The sequence below is a fragment of the Lepidochelys kempii genome, chromosome 1 (genome assembly GCF_965140285.1).
Source record: "Lepidochelys kempii isolate rLepKem1 chromosome 1, rLepKem1.hap1, whole genome shotgun sequence".
In the NCBI taxonomy this organism is placed as follows: domain Eukaryota; kingdom Metazoa; phylum Chordata; order Testudines; family Cheloniidae; genus Lepidochelys; species Lepidochelys kempii.
Window position 1 is genome coordinate 149325171 of NC_136380.1, and position 25274 is coordinate 149350444.

The window sequence follows — 25274 nt, forward strand, 5'->3', positions numbered from 1 at the left end:
ACAAAGGCAATTAAAGAAATTTGCATTTTCTTTAAACAGAGTGCATATTCAGGAGTGGAAAGTGTCAACTTTGCCAAGGCATTAAGCCAATGAAAGGGTCACAGTAAGTAACCTGAAGCTAAGCAAGCACTAAGAGCAACGTTTTCTTATAATTTCATGAAAATAGGATGGAGAAGCGTATAAAAACTCTGAATTCAGAACCCTCACATGCACCTTCTGCTATCCTATTCAAACACAGCCCTCCAGAAACAAGCTGCTACAGACTGATAAGAAAGAACAAAAAAAACCAAGAAGAAACCAACCCAAGGAAAACCTCCCCAATACTTCAACATGAATTGGTGTGAGGAAGTTAACTAAGACACTGCCAAGTGACTGGGTTTAAAACTCTTGTAATGATTTTATTGGACTATTGAAATGCTGTTGTAACTTAAATTACATTATATATTCCTGGAGAAGAAACAGGGGCTAAACATTGGTGAACAGAGAAATAGTGTGATTCAACTGGATTTAGAATTCTTAATATTTGTAATTGGCCTGTCTTAAGACAGCTCCTTAAATGGCTTTTTCTAAGTAATTTAACTAACTTCTTTGATTTCACAGGAGTTAGTTAAGATGGTTTACTTTGCCCAACTATAAACCATTTAGCTCTTTATGAATAATTAGACAGGCTTCACTTGCCCTTAAACCAAACATTTTGCTATATATAAACAATTTTAAGTAACTAATGAGACACTAACAATGAAAAAAATAGGTTAGTCTTAACTTACCAAGAGAAAATTAGCACATCAAAGTCTGGTGTACTCTCAAGTGTACAATATCTGTTAAAAGTGCTCCATAAAAAGGCACATAAAGGAGATTGTAATAGAAGTAACCAGTTTATAACTGTACTCTATCATATGCATTTTTTGTTTATTTTTTCTTTTTTTCCCCCTTTCTTTAATAAGCAGATAGCCATGGTTAATAATTATGATTATTTTGCTTGGTCTTGGTCACGGTGTCCCCTAAGGTATGTTGAAGAACCCTCCTCATTAAATAGTGGGAGACACACCACTGAGTTGGCAGTAAGAGAAACAACTAGTAAGAGCTACCATTTCTTGTTTCTCTAAACTAAATGTTGTTAGTAAATTTTAAAATAAAATTATCTGGCTTCCAACGATTTAAAACTATCCCCCGTTTCAATCCGACAGAGGTATCCATTATTAACCAATCAGAACTAATGCACATCAAGTACACAAAAAGTTTGGTTTCAAACTTCAGTCTCAAAATAAAAAAATAAAACATTATAACAACTAAATCCAGAAAAGTATGAACACAAAAATGAAAGGCTAAATTTTCAAAACTAGGAGTTTAAAGTTAGGCTCTTAAATCTACATTTGGGCACCTTGATAAGTGGCCAGATTTTCAGAAGTGTGGAATGCTCCACAGCTCCAATCTGAAGTCAGTAGCAGCTTTTGGATGCTCAACACTTACGAAAAAGGAATAATCACTTATTTAGCTGCCCAAACATGGATTTAAGAACCTAATTTTAGACTCTAGTTTTGGAAATCTTGGCACTTTTTTCCCCTGTAAATGTCAGCTAAGCCTTTTTCTATGACTGTATACATACATGATTTAAATACACAAAAATTGATGCATTATGACTTCAAATTCTTTCCCTCACCATATATTCATCTGCTGTCTGATTTTCCCTCTCTTCAAATGTAATTTGTAGATTTATTCTCCTCTATATGACTAGCACATAGCTTTTGTTCCCCCAGCCTGCCTCAAAGTCCTTGTCAAATTTTAGACAGAGTGTACAAATGATCTTTCAGAACTCCTAGTTCTGTAATTAACTGAAAAGATAAAATCATGCTCAGATTTAGAAGTCAATCAACAGAAGTTAAATTTGACATCCGAGTTCTCAAGCAGTCCTTTAACATTGGATAGACTAAGACTATTTCATGACATAAAATAATCATATTAAAAGGTTTTACATAACTAGTGTCATATCTTCTGCGCATAATTGCTGTATAACGCTACACTACATTATGTAGCAAAATCAACACAGACAACAGTAAATTCACCAGAAATAATGCAATTATCTACTGACTCATGTCAACACTACTGCATCACCTCCCATAATTGTGCAGTTGACTTATATTATTGTATATTAACATTTGACTCATTGTATTTATTAATATATTAAATACAGACATTTTTAAAAGTTCAATTTTTAGTAGCACACTTCTTCACATTTTATACAGCTTGCGTCGAAGACAATATCTTGCTCTGAACACCAGGTCATATATCTGCTCATGAAAGCCTTTTCAAGAAAATACTGTTAATTTTGAATATGCCTCACTAAGCAATGTCTCATAAAGAATGACAACAACAAAAACACCAAGATGCTAATCTAGTAAGAGTCAGAATGTTCAGATCTTTTAACTTCTTAACCTAATGGAGATGATCATCTCTTCTGTCAGCTTTACGAGTGCCAGCTAATACCTTCCAAACAACAGTCTTATAAAAATAGTATTTCCCCTTGTCTTGCACCATCCACATATGCTGTTGGTGAAGCATCGGCACATGGCCAACAAAGTGACAAAGAACCAACTAATTAAATGATAGAGCTATTTCTTCAGACTAATTTTTCTTCCGCCAGATTGCCTTTTCTCACTCAAACTAACATTTTAAATAATGGTTTTAAGGCCCTCAAAAGGCTCTAGCTCTATCTTCTTCTCAGCACAACTTAGTGTTGAATGACAGTAGCTTTAAAAACCATAGGGCAGACAGAAATGCATAGGTTCTGGATGTTCAAGAACAAAAATGGATGACAGTTAGATGTGAAGGAGGTTAGACTTAAGTCAGTCATAAACACAGGAGTATTACTTGCAGAGAGGAGCTGTATGAGCAGATCTTTATATCTGTTGGAAGGCCCATTTGACAAGTATGTACTTGTTTATATGTGGAGCACATGGTGGCTGTGCAGGTCATCTCAAACTCATGCTCCTAAACCCTTTACATCACTCCTCCCCAACATGTGTTTTGTATATAAAACAGATATGTTAAAGAAACTATTTTAAAGAATGTTTTGGAGAGTTTAAAAAAAAAAGAGAGAGATTATTTCTTATACCACTACCTTTAAATCCAGGTGATTTTGCTACTACTAAGGGCCAGATACTAAGCAAACAAATATGGAGTCCAGAGGAATTGTATGTATGTGTACCAGACAAGGATCTGGGCCTTAGAGTCCAAATGTGCAAGGCTCAGAAGGAGAGAAATACTGAAGTGAATAAATATAAAACACTTATGAAAAATTACCAAAAATAACTTTTGTAGGCGTCAAAATGTCATGACTTTAATGGCAATTATCTCAGGCCCTTTCATGACTAGGGAAGGTGTTGTTTGTCACACTGGTAATCTCCCCTCCTCAATGGAGTAAAGCTTATGTTTCTAGCCTTGCAGGAATAAGAAGTGCCCAAACTTAATGCCATAAGATTTTTATGTCATTAGATCAGAAATGTATCTTGTCTGTCTTGGGAGTGGCAGGAGGGAAGAAAGAAGAGGAAGAACCATTTCTTCCACAGATTGATTTTACTTTAAATTACCGTCTTTGATGCTTTTTAAGGGGTTGGAATATGTCCTGGGAGAATTAGCGGCCAGCGAGTAGGCAAGGCAGGCAAAAGGACCCAAACAAATAAATGTATGATATAGTTCTGCTCTTTTCTATACGGATACATCCTCTACATATGTGGTACATACCCAAACAACTAAAATATGTTTACGATCACAAAGGGGGAGCACTGAACCATCTGGAAGTACCAACTGCCTACATAGCCTAAAGTCTGCTCCCTTTTGGCTATACATTATGATGCATCTTTGATTACATAATCATAAACTACATTTTCTGCAGGACCTCTGCTTCATTCAGTGTGCAAGTTGTATGGTGCACAATGAAGGGGACATATTTACTGACTGATACAAAGGTCTTTGTGGGTTCCCCTCCAATTTATCTTCTTAACATTGCCTCATTCATTATACACAATCTTTTTTTCTATTTACTCATTTGCTACATAACCTTGTGTGACATTACTGATTTGAATTGGGACTGTATAGAACATTGTTGCAACCAAGGTCCTGTAGTGGTACCAAATCTTGTATAAAGGAGGTCAAATAAGGTGTCTAAGACAAGGTTATGGTTTGCTGGTTATGATTATGCTATCTGTTTGCATGTATCATTTTTGTATTAAGTATTGGCTCTCTACTGTCTGTATTTCAAATTTATGCTATGCTTCTGGATGAGACCCCAGACAAGTTGGTGTCAGCTCTGCCTAGCCTGCTTGATGGCCCATTAAGGACCATCAGCTATACTACTGACCCATTGAGAGAAGGCAGACACGCCTTGTGACTCAGCAAGGTATGCAGGGACCTGCCTATGGACAGAACTCTAAGGTTTTTCCATGCCATCTGATAGACAGCTTGTCTTTGGAACAAAGAAAGAAAGACCACATGGCAAGAGAATACAAAAAGCTGCTGCAGATCCTCCATCTTGTCTTCAGTCCTGCTTCATACCTCCGGAGGAACTTTGCTACACTGAAGCTTTGAACCAAGGACTGAAAGACCCATCCCAGCTGTGGATGTACGCCAGAGACTTGATCTGAACCTGCAGTTTATTCTATCACTGCTGCAAGCCTGAACCAAGAACTTTGCCATTACTGTATGTAATTGATTCCATTTAATCAATTCTAGCTCTCATCTATATCTTTTTTCCTTTTATGAATAAACCTTTAGATTTTGGATTCTAAAGGATTGGCAACAGTGTGATTTGTGGGTAAGATTTGATTTGTATATTGACCTGGGTCTGGGGCTTGGTCCTTTGGGATCAAGAGAACCTTTTTTCTTTTACTGGGGTATTGGTTTTCATAACCATTTGTCCCCATAACGAGTGGCACTGGTGGGGATACTGGGAAACTGGAGTGCCTAAGGGAATTGCTTGTGTGACTTGTGGTTAGCCAGTGGGGTGAGACCAAAGTCTTCTCTGTTTGGCTGATTTGTTTGCCTTAGAGGTGGAAAATCCCCAGGCTTGGGCTGTAACTGCCCTGCTTGAAGCAATTTGTTCTGAATTGGCACTCTCAGTTGGGTCCCACCAGAACCAGCATCGTTACACCTTGTTCTTGGTTTAATGTGAATTCTGGTTTGAGTCTGGTTACAGAGGAAGGCTGCTAAAAGAAAAGAGGAGGTAGTAGACAGATTTTTACTTATTAAAATAACTTTTTTTAAAAATGTGCTATATATCATGTCTTTTCATTTGAAAAATCTGAAGTGTTCATATTTTTTTAACAATACTGATTTTGTGCAATATTAATACATTGTGCTTATCTAATTATCTTTGTGAGCTTTTTTTATTTCCACTTGTATTTGGCACTACACAGCATTGTGGTGCTGGGAACTTGTCAATGATCACTCCTAAAAGGTATCTGTAGTAATTAATTACAGACACTGAAATCTATTATGTGGCTCCTTCTCATTAGGAAAAGATAGATTACTAAATGGGAAAGCTATTTCTCTCTGATATATCTTGTAGGTGAATCCAATTCTTCAACCTAGAGATGACTTAATAAATCTTAAATAATTAACTCACTATTTTACATACTTAAAAGGAAATAATCAAATATGTTAAAACTGTAGATTAATGGAAACCCAAGTCTTGTAGTTCACAAGGACAACACCAGAGCATTTAGAGAATTTGAAGAAAAGAGTAAGATTTTCCATATGCATCATTGTTTTTGAGTGTCTCCTATAATGGGAATTTCATCCCTCATTCCTGGCTCATTTTAGATCAGTGCCTTCTTGAATTAAAACAAACCAAAACCAAAAAATAAAAATGCATGACATTAAACAACCTATACTTTCTCTAACTGACAGTTCTTATCTCCATTGCAGTGTAGATGCTCATTAATGTAACACTGAAAGCAAAAGATTTTTTCTTGTGCTTGGGAATTAATTTATTACATGTATCTAAAGTGTCATTGTTAGACAAACCATTTTATCCAAATGAACTAATCAACTTGAAAATCACTGGTATGGAATTAGTAGTACTAATCTACTATACTATCTACTATTAGTAGTACTATCGATCTATATACACATACACAACATATCATACTGAGCCATACAAAATGAGAATAAAGTCAGCTATCAATAAATTAAGAATTATTTTTTTGCTTATGAACCTAGGGCATGGATCAGCGTTCAGCGTCAGTACTGGACCTGGCCCAGGGAAGCTAATGATCCAACCAGCAGACCAAATTCAGTGATGAATCCTGGTCACGTGGCACAGGAGGCATATTATGCATATGCTAAGAAGACTAGAGGAGTGTACAAATTGGAACCTGGATATGAGAACTGAACGGCAATTCTGTCATGATGCAATTTACAAAAAAACACCTTGGATATTCTTTTGATTACAAAACGAAAGAGGATGGCACAGGCAGCACAGGTTAAGGACCCACACAAGGTTAATGGAACCTCTCTTTCATGGCTTGCTCATGAATCAAGTTTCTGCTACAAAGCATGGTAATAAAACATCCCCTACAAGCAAAGTTTATCTCCCAGAGCATTATTCTCTTCCTACGCTGAACATACAAACCGCATGGAAATGAATGGGCATTGTGTGCCTGAACTAAATAAAGACAGACCAAATCTTTAACTACAGAAGTGTTACCTGGTTGCACCTTATTCTAACGTTAATTTTATTTTTAAATTCATTTTCAGCTAATATCTCGGAAAAAAATATTTGTTAGAGAAAAAGGTTGAACAAGGAAACATTTGAAAATCATATAAAAATACCACTCAGCAATCAACACTATATACAATTGAACTATAAAGATATGGTACTGTATAGGAATGGGTCAGTTAAAACCTACCTTGAGATACTGCTTTATTTTGGCTTGATCCAGGTCCCTGGTACCTGTCTGTGCTCTAGCCAGATACTGTTCTGCATCAGTTAGCCAGAGATTAAAATTCTTCATGTCATGATGGAAACACTGCCACTTCTTCACAGCTCTGTCAAAGCGTCTACAGGTGGAAATGGAAACCAAGTGATGATATTTTAATATGTTATTTAACTAGAAAGAGAACAATCAAAAGTTTTTAATGTTTCTAGTGTCAAATGATACCACTTTGATGCCTTTATGTGCTTGAAACTTTTAATACTTACATGAAAAGAAAACATTAAAGAACTTCTAAGCAGTCACAAGATTATTGAGCATGTAAGCCACAGGGCAGTATCTTATCTATTTTTCGCTTCTTTTTCTTTTTTTCTTAAATGTTTTAAACAAATTTCATGCTTTGAAAGGTGCTCCACTGACAGCTTTGAAAACCTGAAGTCCTGTGCTAATCCACAGAATTGGTACAATACTTCCAGAAGTAGTGCAATCTGCCACGCTACTCTGCCAACATGCCTAGATACTGGCATGAAGAAAACACCATTAAGTATGAAAGGGTAGTTCAGTTCCCATGTCCTAGCAAACAGGAGTGGCTAACTGGGGAATTTTGCAAGGGAGTTTACAACAGGAGTGGGGGGAGGAGGGGCCTACATACACTTCGCATTCCTTAAACTTCTTTAAACTTAAGCCAAAAAACATCCCCTGATAAAAACAAAACAACAAGGGAACCAGCTGCAGGAGTAATAAGAATGCAGGCAGAAGTCCTGCAACAGAGTGGGGGCTACCCAGTTTATTGAACCCAATGCAGCATGTATGATTACCTGCCCTATGGGCAGGTGGTGTAGGTGTGCATTCGGTTCAAGGAGCTCCTGGCCCTCAGAGACCATGTACGGGCTTTGGAGACCAGGGTGGCTGAGCTGTCGGAGCTAAGGGAGACAGAGAGGTATATAGATGAGACTTTCTGGGACACAATAGAACGGTCCCACCGCCGGTCTGACAGCCTCTGTGCTGCTGAGGAGGATGAAAGCCTCAGGGAAGGAGAACATCCAACTGGAGCAGAGGGAAACAATCATATAATTACAGGTTTCAGAGTAACAGCCGTGTTAGTCTGTATTCGCAAAAAGAAAAGGGGTACTTGTGGCACCTTAGAGACTAACCAATTTATTTGAGCATAAGGTTTTCCTGGATTTGTGCTGGAAATGGCCCAACTTGATTATCATACACATTGTAAGGAGACTGATCACTTTACATAAGCTATTAGCAGCAGGAGAGTGGGGTGGGAGGAGGTATTTTTTCATGTTTTGTGTGTATATAAAAAGATCTTCTACATTTTCCACAGTATGCATCCGATGAAGTGAGCTGTAGCTCACGAAAGCTAATGCTCAATCATATAATTGGAACCCTCCTTCCAGATGATGATGTGGTATCCTCTCGCACTCAGGATACCTCTCCAGGAGAGGGAACTCCAGTTATTAGGAAGAGACAGGTATTAGTAATGGGCAACTAAATCATTAGAAACATAGATAGCTGGGTTTGTGATGACCAAGAGAACCACATGGTGACTTGCCTGCCTGGTGCGAAGGTTGAGAATCTCTCAAGACATCTAGACAGACTTATGTGTAGTGCTGGGGAGGAGCCGGTGGTCGTGGTACATGTAGGTACCAGTGACATTGGGGAGGATAGGAAAGAGGTCTTGGATGCAAACTTAGGCTGCTAGGTAAGAGATTGCAGTTCAGGGCCTCCATAGTAGCACTCTCTGAAATGCTTCCAGTTCCACGCACAGGACCAGTTAAACAGGCAGAACTGCACGGTCTCAATGTGTGGATGAGATGATATATAGGGAGGAGGGGGTTAGATTTATTAGGAACTGGGGACACTTTTAGGAAAGGGGGAGCCTATACAGGAAGGATTGGCTCCACCTAAACCAAAATGGAACCAGATTGCTAGCACTTAAAATTAAAAAGGTCAAAAAACAGTTTTTAAAAGGCATGGGGAAAACTGATAGGTGCGGAAGAGCACATGGTTCAGACAGAGACATCCCTTAGGGGAAGATCTACTAATGGAGATTCTCTATGTCCTAGTAAGGAGAAGAGTATGGAAGATGATAAAATACAGGTAGGATCTGATGAGAAACAGTCAAATGAAAAAAAAGTCTCATTCAATTACATCACGTAATGGGAGACAGCTAAAAAGTGACAAGTTTTTAAAGTGCTTATATACCAATGCTAGAAGTCTAAATAATAAGATAGGTGAACTAGCATGCCTCATATTAAATTAGGATATAATAGGCATCACAGAAACTTGGTGGAATGAGGATAATCAATGGGAAATAGTAATACCTTGGTACAACATATATCAGAAGGACAGAACAGGTTGTGCTGGTGGGGGAGTAGCACTATATGTGAAAGAAAGCGTAGAATCAAATGAAGTAAAAATCTTAACTGAACCAAACTGCACCATAGAGTCTCTATGGATACTAATTCCATGCTAGAATAATAAGAATATAGCAGTAACGCTATATCACCGACCACCTGACCAGGATGGTGATAGTGACTGTGAAATGCTCTAGGAGATTAGAGAGGCTATTAAAAAAAATACCCACAATAATAATGGGGGATTTCAAATATCCCCATATTGACTGGGTATATATCAGGACGTGATGCAGAGATAAAGCTGCTTGACCCCTTAAATGACTGCTTCTTGGAGCAGCTAGTTCTGGAACACACCAGAGGAGGGGCAATTCTTGATTTAGTCCTAAGTGGAGCACATGATCAGGTCCAAGAGGTGAATACAGCTGGACCGCTTGGTAATCATGACCATAATATAATTAAATTTAACATCCCTATTATGGGGAAAACACCACAGTGGCCCAACACTGTAGCATTTAATTTCAAAAAGGGGAACTACACAAAAATGAGGAGATTAGTTAAACAGAAATTAAAAGGTACAGCACCAAAAGTAAAATCCCTGCAAGCTTCATGGAAACTTTTTAAAGACACTATAATAGAGGCGCAACTTAAATGTGTACCCCAAATGAAAAAAACATAGAGAACCAAAAAAGAGCCACCGTGGCTAAACACCGCAGTAAAAGAAGCAATGACAGGCAAAAAGGCATCCTTTAAAAAGTGGAAGTTAAATCCTAATGAGGAAAATAGAAAAAAGAGCATAAGCTCTGGCAAATGAAGTGTAAAAATATAATTAGGAAGGCCAAAAATAATTTGAAGAACACCTAGCCAAAGACTCAAAAAGTAATAGCCAAATTTTTTTTGAAGTACATCAGGAGCAGGAATCCTGCTAAACAACCAGTGGGGCCACTTGACTATTGAGATGCTAAAGGAGTACTTGAGAACAATAAGGCCATTGCAGAGAAACTAAATGAATTCTTTGTATCAGTCTTCATGGTTGAAGATGTGAGGGAGATTCCCAAACCTGATCCATTCTTTTTAGGGGACAAATCCAAGGACCTGTCCCAGATTGAAGCATCATTGGAGGAAGTTTTGAAACAAATTGATAAACTAAAACAGTAATAAGTCACCAGGACCAGATGGTATTCACCCAAGAGTTCTGAAGGAACTCAAATATGAAATTGGAAGACTACTAACTGTAATCTGTAACCTATCATTTAAATCAGCTTCTGTACCAAATGATTGGAGGACAGTTAATGTGACACCAATTTTTAAAAAGGGCTCCAAAGGTGACCCCGGCAATTACAGGCCTGTAAGCCTGACTTCAGTACAGAGCAAACTGGCTGAAATTATAGTAAATAACAAAATTTTCAGACACATAGATGAACATAATTTGTTGGGGGAAGAGTCAACATGGTTTTTGTAAAGGGAAATCATGCCTCACCAATCTACTAGAATTCTTTGAGGGGGTCAACAAGACTGTGGACAAGGGGGATCCAGTGGATACAGTGTACTTAGATTTTCAGAAAGCCTTTGACAAGGTCCTTCACCAAAGGCTCTTAAGCAAAGTAAGCAGTCTTTTTCAAGCTGAGCAGTCCCCATCTTCCTAATCTCTCTTTATTTGGAAGCTGCTCGATGAAGGATTCATGCAGGGTTCATGCACTTGGCAACATTCAGGGCACACCCTGAGTGTTGTGTAGGAGCAGTGCACACACAGCTCCTCTCAAGGGCATGAACCTTGGAAACTCGCCCAGATGATATGAACTGTGGGAAGCCTCCCAGGACTGGGCTCAAGGCCCGAGAGCAAGGAATGCGGTAGATAGAAATTGGTAAATAAGAATATTAAACAAAGCCAGTGTATTCCTTTTATCTGTTGGAGTATGTAATGCGCAGGAGGAGCAGAGAATAAAAGAGAGGGTGGAAAGCTGACAAGGCAGACCAGCCTGATTGCTTGCTTAAAGCCTTGTTCTGTCTTGTATTTGGACCGCAACAGCTCCATATCCCTAATCATTTTTGTTGTCCTTCTCTTTATTTTTTCCAATTTAAATACATCTTTTCTGAGATGGGTGACCAGAACTGCATGCAATATTCAGGGTGTAGGAGTACCATGGATTTATATGCTGGCATTATGATATTTTCTGTCATCTTATCTATCCCTGTTCTTTTGATTTGTAACACTGTTATCTTTTTTGACTGCTGCTGCACATTGAGCCGATATTTTCAGTGAATGGTCCACAGTGACTTCAAGAGCTTTGTTGAGTGGCAACAGCTAATTTAGACCCCATCATTTTGTATGTATAGTTTGGATTGTGTTTTCCAATTTGCATTACTTTGCATTTGTCAACATTAAATTTCATCTGCCATTTTGTTGTTCAGTCATCCAGTTTTGTGTGATCCCTTTCTAACTCTTCACAGTCTGCTTTGGACTTGGCTATCTGGAGAAATTTTGTACCGTCTGCAAACTTTGCCACCTCATGTTTAACCCTTTTTCAGATCATTTATGAATATGTTGAACAGCACAGGTCTTGGTACAGTTCACTTGGAAAGTCCACTAGATAACCCTTGTCCACATGTTTGCTGAACCCTCAAAAACTGTAATAGACTGGGGAGGCATGATTTGCCTTTACGAAAGCTATGTTGACTCTTCTCCAACATATCATGTTCATCTACATGTTTGGTAATTTGGTTCTTTTCTATAGTTCCAACCAATTTGCCAGATAATGAGATTAAATTTACTGGTCTGTAATTGTCAAAATACTTCTGGAGCCTTCTTAAAAATCGGCATCACATTAATTAACCTCCTGTCATCTGGTGCAGAGGTTGATTAAAGTGATAGATTACAAACCAAATTTAGTAGTTTTACAATTTCAGATCTTAATTCCTTCAGAACTCTGGTGAATATCATCTGATGGCTGGTGAGTTATTACTGTTTAAATTTATCAATTTGTTCCAAAACCTCCTCTATTGAAACCTCAATTTGGGACAGTTCCTCAGATTTGTCACCTAAAAAGAATGCCTTGGGTGTGTGAATCTCACATGGTCTTCAGTGAAGACTGATACAAAGAATACATTTAGCATCTCCGCAACAGCCTGATCTTCCTTGAGTGCTCCTTTAGCACCTTGACTGGTCAGTGTCCCCACTGATTGTTTGTCAGACTTCTTGATTCTGATGTACTTAAAAAAATTGCAGTTAGCTTTCATGTCTCACACTATTTGCTCTTCAAATTCTTTTTTGGCCTACCTAATCATACTAACTAAATAGGCTAACTTTAAAAAATTAAGGAAATTAGTTAGTGAAGTGGATTGGACTGAAAAACTTGTGGATCTAAAGGTGGAGGAGGCCTGGAATTACTTCAAGTCAAAGTTGCAGAAACTATCAGAAGCCTGCATCCCAAGAAAGGGGAAAAAATTCAGAAAAGTTGTAGATCAAGATGGATGAGCAAGCATCTCAGAGAGGTGATTAAGAAAAAGCAGAAAGCCTACAAGGAGTGGAAGATGGGAGGGATACAGTGAGAACAGCCAAAAGCCATGTAGAGTTGGACCTTGCAAAGGGAATTAAAAGCAATAGTAAAAGGTTCTATAGCCATCTAAATAAGAAGAAAATAAAGAAAGAAGAAGTGGGACCGCTAAACACTGAGGATGGAGTGGAGGTCAAGGATAATCTAGGCATGGCCAAATATCTAAACAAATACCTTGCCTCAGTCTTTAATAAGGCTAAAGAGGATCTTAGGGATAATGGTAGCATGACAAATGGGAATGAGGATATGGAGGTAGATATTACCATATCTGAGGTAGAAGCGAAACTCAGACAGCTTAATGGGACTAAATTGGAGGGCCCAGACAATCTTCATCCAAGAATATTAAAGGAATTGGCACCCGAAATTGCAAGGCCATTAGCAAGAATTTTTAATGAATCTGTAAACTCAGGAGTTGTACCGTATGATTGGAGAATTGCTAACATAGTTCCTATTTTTAAGAAAGGGAAAAAAAGTGATCCGGGTATCTACAGGCCTGTTAGTTTGACATCTGTAGTATGCAAGGTCTTGGAAAAAATTTTGAAGGAGAAAGTAGTTAAGGACATTGAGGTCAATGGTAATTGGGACAAAATACAACATGGCTTTACAAAAGGTAGATCGTAACCAATCTGATCTCCTTCTCTGAGAAGGTAACAGATTTTTTAGACAAAGGGAATGTAGTGGATCTAATTTACTTCAATTTCAGTAAGGCATTTGATACGGTACCACATGGAGAATTAGCTAAATTGGAAAAGAAGGGGATCAATATGAAAACTGAAAGGTGGATAAGGAACTGGTTAAAGGGGAGACTACAGTGGGTCACACTGAAAGGTGAACTGTCAGGCTGAAAGGAGGTGACTAGTGGAGTTCCTCAAGGATCAGTTTTGGGACTAATCTTATTTCATCTTTTTATTATTGACCTTGACATAAAAAGCGGGAATGTGCTAATAACGTTTGCGGATGACACAAAGCTGCGAGGTATTGCCAATACAGAGAAGGACCGGGATATCATACAGGAAGATCTGGATGACCTTGTAAACTGGAGTAATAGGATGAAATTTAATAGTGAAAAGTGCAAGGTCATGCTTTTAGGGATTAATAACAAGAATTTCTGTTATAAACTGGGGACGCATCATTTGGAAGTAACAGAGGAGGAGAAGGACCTCGGAGTATTGGCTGATCACAGGATGACTATGAGCCGCCAATGTAATATGGCCGTGAAAATAGCTAATGCGGTCTTGGGATGCATCAGGTGAGGTATTTCCAGTAGCGATAAGAAGGTGTTACTACCATTATACAAGGCACTGGTAAGACCTCATCTGGAATGTTGTGCACAGTTCTGGTCTCCCATGTTTGAGAAGGATGAATTCAAACTAGAACAGGTACAGAGAAGGTCTACTAGGATGATCCGAGGAATGGAAAACCTGTCTTATGAAAGGAGACTCAAAGAGCTTGGCTTGTTTAGTCTTACCAAAAGGCGGCTGAGAGGAGATATGATTGCTATCTATAAATATAGCAGAGGAATAAATACCATGGAAGGAAAAGAATTATTTAAGCTCAGTACCAATGTGGACACAAGAACAAATGGATATAAACTGGCCATCAGGAAGTTTAGACTTGAAATTAGACAAAGGTTTCTAACCATCAGAGAAGTGAAGTTCTGGAACAGCCTTCCAAGGGAAGCAGTGGGGGCAAAAGACATATCTGGCTTCAAGACTAAGCTTGTTAAGTTTATGGAGGAGATGATGTGATGGGACAGCCTAATTTTGGCAATTAATTGATCTTCGATTATTAGCGATAGATATGCCCAATGGCCTGTGATAGGATGTTAGATGGGGTGGGATCTGAGTTACTACAGAGAATTCTTTCCTAGGTGTCTGGCTGGTGAGTCTTGCCCACATGCTCAGGGTTTAGCTAATCGCCATATTTGGGGTTGGGAAGGCCATGGGGGTTTTTCGCCTTCCTCTGCAGCGTGGGCACGGGTCACTTGCTGGAGGATTCTCTGCATCTTGAAGTCTTCAAACCACAATTTGAGGACTTCAATAGCTCAGACATAAGTTAGGGGTTTGTTACAGGGGTTGGTGGGTGAGATTCTGTGGCCTGCGTTGTGCAGGAGGTCAGACTAGATTATCATAATGGTCGCTTCTGACCTTAAAAATCTATGATTCTATAATAGTTTTACACTTGACTTGCCAGAGTTTAAGCCCCTTTAGATTTTCCTCAGTGGTTTAAAGTTATAGAATTTCCCAAAGCAGAGTTATGGTACAGTGTTGGGAAACAACTTTGATTTGGACATTTGTGGAATTTCTCATTCAAGTAGTAAATTCATTTATCTTGTGTTTTGCTGCACTGTTGAGTGTGATAATTAATGAAAGATTTCTTGGGATGTTTTGTTAGATATGCCATTGTTAAATATGCAACTATTATTTTGTTTAATAATCCTCTTTTGTGGATTCTAATAGATTTTAGGGTATATTTAAAGGATAATTAAAAGTGTGTTCAATTATTTGAGAAGGAAATAGCCTGATTCCTGCATAGATAAACTATCAGCCTGAATGCCAAGTTGTGTCTCTAACCAAGTAAATCAGATTATTCCAAGGAAGATGGGGTACCCTCTTATCATTATGATCATTCTTTTTTTTGGAAGAAGAAAAAGGAATTTCCCCTCTATCCTTTTGGCATGATCCTCTTCAGGGAGTTTGGTGGTAGTTTGGCTCCATCTTGCCCACTGCATCTTTTCACTGCTCTTGACTGACCAGGGATGAAGTCCTGGCCCCATTCAAGGCAGAGGGAAAACTTCCAGTGACTTGAATGAGGCCAAGATTTCAGCCTGTAGTGGAGCCTTTCCAAGGCCAGTCAATTAAGAAAGAGGGTAAGATAGTCTTTGACTTTTGATTTCAACAAATTCCTAAACATTATGACATAAGTCACCATGACAAAATCACTGCCCTTCTCATCAGTGGTAGGAATGATGAGAACAAACTTATTACAGTTTCTGGTTAATATATAAGATATCTCTAGCTGAATTTTGCTCAACTTATAAGTAATATGGGCTCTGCCAAAGATCTTGTCTCCTAGCAAGAACCTCAGCAGCACTCGATAACAGAATATTGCACAGTTAAAAATTTAAAATTGTATTTGCATGGCAAATTTACATTTTGTAAGATGATTGTGGTATTTTGAATAATTATTAAAATATATTTACTAAGGATTAACAGCTCTATAATGGAAACATACAAAATGTTTTAATAATCAAGTACATATTTAGGTGCCTTAACCTAAAATAAATGGAAATCTTGATTCACACATAAAGTGTCACCTACAATATAAAGGTAAAAATACTTTTCTTCTGGTTCAACCAGTTAAATGAGCTTCATGTTTCTCACAAAATAAAGTTACTCTTCTCAGCTTGAGCAAGTTTATCAGCTACTTAAATGTGAAAAATTCAGTATGAGCTGATATAGGAGTTGCTGAATTTGCATTTCAGCACTTGCAAATTGAATCTCAAGTCAATTTCCATTCTCTTTCTCTATGCCTAATTGAAGTTTCAAGGGGGAGGAGAGAAGGAAGCAGCAGCAGGCAGATATGCAGTCAAAATACAATCTCTTAGCATTTAAGTTTTAGCACTCATTGCTCATGACTATTTGGGGGGGGGGGGAAACTATTGTTTTCCCACTGTAATCAGAATAAAAGGTAAAGCTAAAACTGTGGTTAAGCAGCAATAAAGGTCAGTCAAAATTTATTGGTAACCAAAATGCACTTTTGTTAATTGTGTTGTTAGATATATTTAAATATCTATAACACCACCACCATGGAAGTAAAAAACAACAAACTGTTATTTCATTCATGTACCATAAATTTTATTTCTAATACATGATGCTGAACACCTTATAGGGCATTTAAAAAATATATCATGTCATACTTTTTTTTTTTTTTTTAAAAGACCTCCTTCCTTTACATTTTCATTTCGGTTACTACAATTTGAAAATTGCAACAATTAAACTAGATTTACATAAAAAAACAAATACATTTGATTGCATTTTCCTTTCTTGGAGTAATGCTAGAAATTTTAGATTTCCAAAAAACAGATAGCCCAGTGGTCAGAGCAGAGGATTGGCAGTCAGGACTCAAGTTTTAATACTGAGTTGGCCACCTGTCTTCCACATATCCTCGAATGCATCCGATGAAGTGAGCTGTAGCTCACGAAAGCTTATGCTCAAATAAATTGGTTAGTCTCTAAGGTGCCACTAGTACTCCTTTTCTTTTCACATATCCTTGTATCAAATCAATAAGCTTCATTGTGCCTCAGATTTCTCATCTACAAAATGAGTATAACAACATTTACCTACTTTTCAATTTTCCCAAGAGGCTTAATATTTGTAAAGGATTTTCAAGACTCAAATTGCTAAGTACTATTTTTTCTAGGAAGTTATTTTGAAATACTGACTACTTCATCTTATTCTCTGCTAGCCTCTCAAAATCTTCAAAGCAAAATTTGTTTTCCAATCCATTTGATCCCCTGGCCTTTGGTATACACTTGGTCAGGGGGCTGGGAGAAATTCCCTTTCCTATTTTTTGTCCTATCCTTCTCTTCCTGGCTCTTTCCAGCAGGAACATCAGTAAGGACTTAGGCAGTCACTTGGATGCCTGAAGAGGCAGTATCAAAGCGGCCCCCAAATGACAAAAGGAGCCACAGCATGAGAATCCTGGGGGACTGCAGGCAAGCATGGCAGATGTCTGCACACGTACCTCATCAGTAAGGCCTTCTGTTTTCAGTTTTTACTGATTTTTACGGAAAAAAATCCTGGATTTTGCAAAAGTTATTTGTTTTTATTACTGATCTTCACCCAGATATTGGACCACTCAAACACAGGAACATACTGATTATTTTAAGAAAATGCCATACATTACATTCGGTAGATGTGTTTGTGTTAATAATAAATTAGTCTACATGTAAATGCAAGGCTGTCTGTTAAAGTAAGACAATGTAGTGGAAGACACACATGCACGGGCGTGCATGAGTACACATATTGGTAATGTACAGTTCATGAAATAAACCAGAGCATTAAACTGCTTTTACTTTCAATACTCTTACTTTCCTTTTTTTGTTGCTTTTTTTACTGTCTTCTTATCCCAATATTAAGCCCAATATTTACCCCCCAAAAATGCAAAGTTAATTTTTTGCACCAATTTTCACCAATTTGTTTAAAAAAACAAATGTAATAAGCACTGATAAATTCCTGGAAAATTTTAAACAAAATAATAACCAAAAATGAAAGGAGATTGTGACAGCTAGCATCCCTGTTCCCATCAGGCAAAAATGCATCAAGAATCTGCAAGCGTGAAACTAATGGGCATTCCTGACTAGTTTTTCCTACCACATGCACTGTCACACAGGCAGGTAGACTTCAAAAATATGCCAAAACTAAAGCCTGAATAAGCTGAACTCAGCCTGGGTCTTTGGTTTATTCTCTTGTTGATGCACTAGCATCGTTATTGCATCCATACAAAGGTAAAATGTCACTGAAAGAACTGCTGAGGGAACCTGCAATATAATTGGTGTTGAGGCACAAAAGGAAGGGGAGGCTTCTCTCTTCACAGATCACTGCAGTACTAAAATAAATATTTAGGCAAGTGGGGGAAAACACCCCTTCCGATGATGTTTAAGCAAATTTTGGAATTGCAATTCCTTGACAATGCCGTATGCTTTTCACTAGGAATAAAATCCTAACCTGTAATTCAAACATCCTTTCACATCAGGGCACTAACTGATGTGGTGTAAATTTGATGTCTCATTATTAAGGTTTCTTAACCTGCAAAGCGATACACAAACCTGGATTTCAATGGGGCTCCACATAGGAGTCAGAGTCTGTGCTTGCAGGCACCTGCTCTTAGACTGTGCTTTTCATAGCACGCCATGGCAGAAAATGCAGAAGCCAAAACTTTAATTTAAACAAAGAAAATGGCACAAATTTATAAAAAGAAGTGAAAACTCCTGTATTATTACTTTAACGAAAATATCCTCTATATTCCATTTAAAACTGTTTTAAAACTATTCACTAATATTTAACTAATAGTTTAAAATCATGAAATCCCCATATTACCCCCATGCTCTGCTCTTCTCTACTGGATATATACAAAGGTTTATTTGCAAAAATTCTCAGAAGTCTTACTCAGTAGCACACTGGCCCACATGACAAAGTACATAACTAGTTATAAACCCCCCTAAAATTCATGATTAGTGTCATGGAAATTATGACTGTGAGAAAGATACAGATTTATTCATCGTATTGAAAAAATATTCAGCATACTTTATTTCTTTACTTCCTTTAAACAATGTGCTGTAGGATTATGCTAATATTAACCTAAAAATTATGCAATTTTGTCAGCTTGATTCAGCACAATTAGCACCTTGTAAGAAATATAAAAAACTTCAAAGTGGTATAAATAATTCTATATTAGCGTGCTATAGTGCTAGCTTTAATACTTAAGGCTATTCTGACAGATGATAAAATATGAAAACTTGTTTTCACTGAAAATCTTCTAAAATTAAAGCACTTCAATAAAAAAATAGATAACCCATTTTCAGAGGACTTGATGTTTTCATTTTTATTCTTCACAGAATTTACATCTTTTGAGTGTTTAATTCATACTTAATTTACATATTCTCTATGCATATGGACCAAATGGAGATGATTTAGTGTTAGATGACACAATGTCTAAATTCTGCAATATCCGCTCCCAAAAGTACCTCAAGGAGTTATTAGATGGGAAAAAAGTGTACTGTTTTCACAGGCTTAAAACACATATAATATGCAATCACTTGATATTTAGACAGGGCTGGCTCTTATAAAAGAGAATGTAGCCAATGTAGATTGTTTTACCTCCCATTCTCCACCAACCCAAGTCATCAAGCCTACTCCCTAGGAGTACTGCAGCCCCTTAAACTTAAGTCATGTTCTTTCCTATGCGGGGCTATTCTTTCCCAGATGTATATGCATTAATATTTTTGATTGTTACATATGTATATCAGAGGAGAGAACAGAATAATATTAGGGGTACACAGTAATGTAAGTATGTATCAGAATTACCTTCTTGCAGAAAACAATATCTAAGTATTTCTTATTTTTGGACAAATTAATATTCTGTTTGACATACAATTTATGGAAATATGCCGTACAATTTAATAAACATTTAAGTAAATTATTAATAAAATACCCATTGATCACTGTCATGGGGTCATCTTATGGTACCAGGGAAAACAGGGAAGTTCCAGCCCAGACTACTGCATTGCTACAGGGACTAAGACTGGAAATCCAAGAAAGGCTGATCGCTCAGATATTTCTGGCATCCCAATTTCACCCAGCAATGCTTTCAAAGGGTTTGTATAACCACTTTAAGAGGGACAGAAAAGCTCTCATAGTCCCTGGACTTTGTCCTTTGAATGGAGACTAAGGATTTGTCTACATGGGGAAATTTATTAGCATTTGGGACACAGACCAGGTAACAGCTCATGTCAAAGCATCACGGCTCACTGAATGCTTACAAATGCATAGCCAGGCCAATTAGCTTGTATATTAGTATAGAACAAAGTGATTGTTAAATGTATAAGAGTGCATTTGGTGTTTGCCTCCCCCACGGCAACTTGAAACCATTACTCCTTGTTCTGTCATCTGCTACCACTGAGAACAGTCTAGATCCATCCTCTTTGGAACCCCCTTTCAGGTAGTTGAAAGCAGCTATCAAATCCCCCCTCATTCTTCTCTTCTGCAGGCTAAACAATCCCAGCTCCCTCAGCCTCTCCTCATAAGTCATGTGTTCCAGTCCCCTAATCATTTTTGTTGCCCTCTGCTGGACTCTTTCCAATTTTTCCACATCCTTCTTGTAGTGTGGGGCCCAAAACTGGACACAGTACTCCAGATGAGGCCTCACCAATGTTGAATAGAGGGGAATGATCACATCCCTCGATCTGCTGGCAATGCCCCTACTTATACATCCCAAAATGCCATTGGCCTTCTTGGCAACAAAGGCACACTGTTGACTCATATCCAGCTTCTCGTCCACTGTAAACCCTAGGTCCTTTTCTGCAGAACTGCTGCCGAGCCATTCGGTCCCCAGTCTGTAGCGGTGCATGGGATTCTTCCGTCCTAAGTGCAGGACTCTGCGCTTGTCCTTATTGAACCTCATCAGATTTCTTTTGGCCCAATCCTCTAATTTGTCTAGGGCCCTCTGTATCCTATCCCTACCCTCCAGAGTATCTACCACTCCTCCCAGTTTAGTGTCATCTGCAAACTTGCTGAGAGTGCAATCCACACCATCCTCCATCATTTATGAAGATACTGAACAAAACCAGCCCCAGGACCGACCCCTGGGGCACTCTACTTGATACCGGCTGCCAACTAGACATGGAGCCATTGATCACTACCCATTGAGCCCGACAATCTAGCCAGCTTTCTAACCACCTTATAGTCCATTCATCCAGCCCATACTTCTTTAACTTGCTGGCAAGAATACTATGGGAGACCGTGTCAAAGGCTTTGCTAAAGTCAAGGAACAACACGTCCACCGCTTTCCCCTCATCCACAGAGCCAGTTATCTCGTCATAGAAGGCAATTAGATTAGTCAGGCATGACTTGCCCTTGGTGAATGCATGCTGACTGTTCCTGATCACTTTCCTCTCCCCTAAGTGCTTCAGAATTGATTCCTTGAGGACCTGCTCCATGATTTTTCCAGGGACTGAGATGAGGCTGAGTGGCCTGTAGTTCCCAGGATCCTCCTCCTTCCCTTTTTTAAAGATGGGCACTGCATTAGCCTTTTTCCAGTCATCTGAGACTTCCCCGGATCGCCATGAGTTTTCAAAGATAATGGCCAATGGCTCTGCAATCACATCCGCTAACTCCTTTAGCACTCTCGGATGCAACGCATCTGGCCCCATGGACTTATGCTCATCCAGCTTTTCTAAATAGTCCCGAACCACTTCTTTCTCCACAGAGGGCTGGTCACCTCCTCCCTATGCTGTGCTGCCCAGTGCAGTAGTCTGGGAAATGACCTTGTTCGTGAAGACAGATGCAAAAAAAATGCATTAGCTTTTTCCACATCCTCTGTCACTAGGTTGCCTCCCTCATTCAGTAAGGGACCCACACTTTCCTTGACTTTCTTCTTGTTGCTAACATATCTGAAGAAACCCTTCTTGTTACTCTTAACATCTCTTACTAGCTGCAACTCCAGGTGTGATTTGGCCTTCCTGATTTCACTCCTGCAAGCCCGAGCAATATTTTTATACTCATCCCTGGTCATTTGTCCAATCTTCCACTTCTTGTAAGCTTCTTTTTTGTATTTAAGATCAGCAAGGATTTCACAGTTAAGCCAAGCTGGTTGCCTGCCATATTTACTATTCTTTCTACACATCGGGATGGTTTGTCCCTGTAACCTCAATAAGGATTCTTTAAAATACAGCCAGCTCTCCTGGACTCCTTTCCCCCTCATGTTATTCTCCCAGGAAATCCTGTCCATCAGTTCCCTGAGGTAGTCAAAGTCTGCTTTTCTGAAGTCCAGGGTCCATATTCTGCTGCTCTCCTTTCTTCCCTGTGTCAGGATCCTGAACTCGACCATTTCATGGTCACTGCCTCCCAGGTTCCCATCCCCTTTAGCTTCCCCTACTAAGTCTTCCCAGTTTGTGAGCAGCAGGTCAAGAAGAGCTCTGCCCCTAGTTGATTCCTCCAGCACTTGCACCAGGAAATTGTCCCCTACATTTTCTAAAAACTTCTTGGATTGTCTGTGCACCGCTGTATTGCTCTCCCAGCAGATATCAGGGTGATTGAAGTCTCCTATGAGAACCAGGGCCTGTGATCTAGTAACTTCCGTTAGTTGCCGGAAGAAAGCCACGTCCACCTCATCCCTCTGGTCCGGTGGTCTGTAGCAGACTTCCACCACGACAACAGACTAACTTCTGTTAGTTAGTAAGTAATCTAGCTAGAAATGTATTAGATTTCCTTTTGTTTAATGGCGGATAAAATAAGCTGTGCTGAATGGAATGTATATTCCTGTTTTTGTGTCTTTCTGTAACTTAAGGTTTTGCCTAGAGGGATTCTCTATGTTTTGAATCTTATTACCCTGTAAGGTATTTACCATCCTGATTTTAGAGAGGAGATTCTTTTACCTTTTCTTTAATTAAAATTATTCTTTGAAGAACCTGATTGCTTTTTCCTTGTTCTTATGATCCAAGGGTTTGGGTCTGTGTTCACCTGTACAAATTGGTGAGGATTTTTATCAAGCCTTCCCCAGGAAAGGGGGTGTAGGGTTTGGGGGGATATTTTGGGGGAAAACGTTTCCAAATGGGCTCTTTCCCTGTTCTTTGCTTAACACGCTTGGTGGTGGCAGCATAGGGTTCAAGGACAAGGCAAAGTTTGTACTTTGGGAAAGTTTTTCACCTAAGCTGGTCAGAATAAGCTTAGGGGGTCTTTCATTCAAGTCCCCAAATCTGTACCCTAGAGTTCAGAGTGGGGAAGGGACCTTGACAGTAGTAGCAAACATTTACATTGTATGTACTCCAGTAACTAAATAACTCAGCAAATGAGAAAGAAGCCTTGTGGAATATACATGTAGAACTTTAACAGAAAAGTGCTAATTTCAAAGCAAGTCACTGTGTGTGACAAATCAGAGGCCAAAGACTCTAAATGCATACCTCACTCTCCAGCATCACAGGAAGAGCCCACATGGGTAGTGACCCTGTCAGTGAGAAGAAGCTATGAGTATGGATTTAGAGAAAAATCCACCTTCTCTGTACTGTTTGGATTGAGTGGAATAACTGAACGAGAAGATGGAAATCCCCAGAATTATTCTGGATAGCCTGAGAGACTTTTGGGAAACTGGCAGATTACTACAATTCCGCTACCAGTTGGAATTATAGACTGTGACTCATCTGTATATATATTTAACCTGCTTTAGCCTTTCAGTAACTCTAATTTCCATTTCATAGCTAATAAAGCTTTAGTTAGTTTACTATAGACTTGGCTACCAGCATTGTTTTTGGTGTAGATCGAGAGTACCAACTGATCTGGGGTAAGTGACTGGTCTCTTGCACTGGAAGCAACCTAAATATGGTGTGACTTTTGGTGTAAGAGATCTTTTATCACAAAGTCCAGCTTGTCTGGGTTGCAAGATAGACTGGATAGTCGAAGGGAACTGCCTTTGACTTCATGATAAGACTGGTATAGTGATCCAGGAGTTCACTTTTGTTACTGATTTGGTGAAATCTTATTATAGAACACACCACCAGTTTAGGGTGTCTGCCCTGAGGTATCAGGGTAGCAGCCGTGTTAGTCTGTATTCGCAAAGAGAAAAGGAGGACTTGTGGCACCTTAGAGACTTACACATTTATTTGAGCATAAGCTTTCGTGAGCTACAGCTCACTTAGTCATGAGCCAGAGAGCGTGACAGCATTATATCAACGTAACTCCCCATGTGGACACTTATTCGGAATTAACAGTGGCCTTTTTTCATTTTAGCTTATGTTGCTTTGGAATCAGTTTAAGTCACTTTATTCTGAATAGCAATGTCCACACTGGGAGTTATAACTGCAGCAGTATAATTATACCAGTATATTAACGCAAGTAAATGTCCCCTTGTTAACAAGCCCCAACTCTCCAAATTGGTGAGCACACAGGTACTTAACTTTGGATACATGAGCAGTCCCACTAACTTCAAAGTTAAACATGCAAAAGTGTTTGGAGGACCAAAGCCTAAGTGCCCACGGACTGAATGAAAATGTTATCAAGTCTTTTTAAATGCCTCTTCTCCAAAATGGAGGACCCCCCCCCCAGAAATCCTTAAATTCCTTCTTTTGCTAGGGTAGAACCAAAACACAGGGGCACATTCTGCAGTCTACTAAATGCATTTAATGTGGTGAAAGCAGAGCAAAGTGGCTGGCGCAGGAGAACACTCCTCCAACAGAAAATCAGCAGAGGCAGATCTATCACGTTCTGCACCCCAACTCTTGGAAAAGTGAAGAAAGCAACATGTCAGTCTGGGGCATTGGTGGACCAAAGAGGAGCAGAGCTGTGCTCAGTCCTCTACTCCCTTGTGCAGCCTTGCATGGAGGAGCTACAACCAGCTACCTGGAACTCTACTGCACTTGTATCAAGGACACAGACTTGAAGTGACTTCTTGTACCAAAAGGAAACAAAAATGCAGTCTTTACATTCCTTCTGGCTCCAAAGAAAAAACAAAATGAACAAAAATACTACTCTCAGGGTTAATTACACCTTTGAGCCCCCTACCCGCTCCAGTCCCTTGGTGTTCTTCGAGGGCACCCTCTTAAGGTTGCTGGCTCCCAACCATCACCTCTTTAGGGAGGAGGCCTCTATCTCTCCCCATTCAGACCAGGGATTACGTTTACGATCCTTGTGCACCTCACTGTGGTTTCCTCA

The 25274-nt window shown here is 39.0% G+C and overlaps 1 protein-coding gene across 11 annotated transcripts in view; it reads right to left on the reverse strand.

The window, feature by feature from the left end:
* Positions 1-25274, reverse strand: part of DMD (dystrophin) — a 1937833-nt gene that overhangs the window by 975470 nt on the left and 937089 nt on the right. For all 11 annotated transcript variants that reach the window (XM_073357918.2, XM_073357898.2, XM_073357881.2 and 8 more), the window contains one exon: positions 6906-7056. In XM_073357918.2, coding sequence (XP_073214019.2) covers positions 6906-7056 — 151 coding nt within the window. The remainder of the gene's footprint in view (positions 1-6905; positions 7057-25274) is intronic.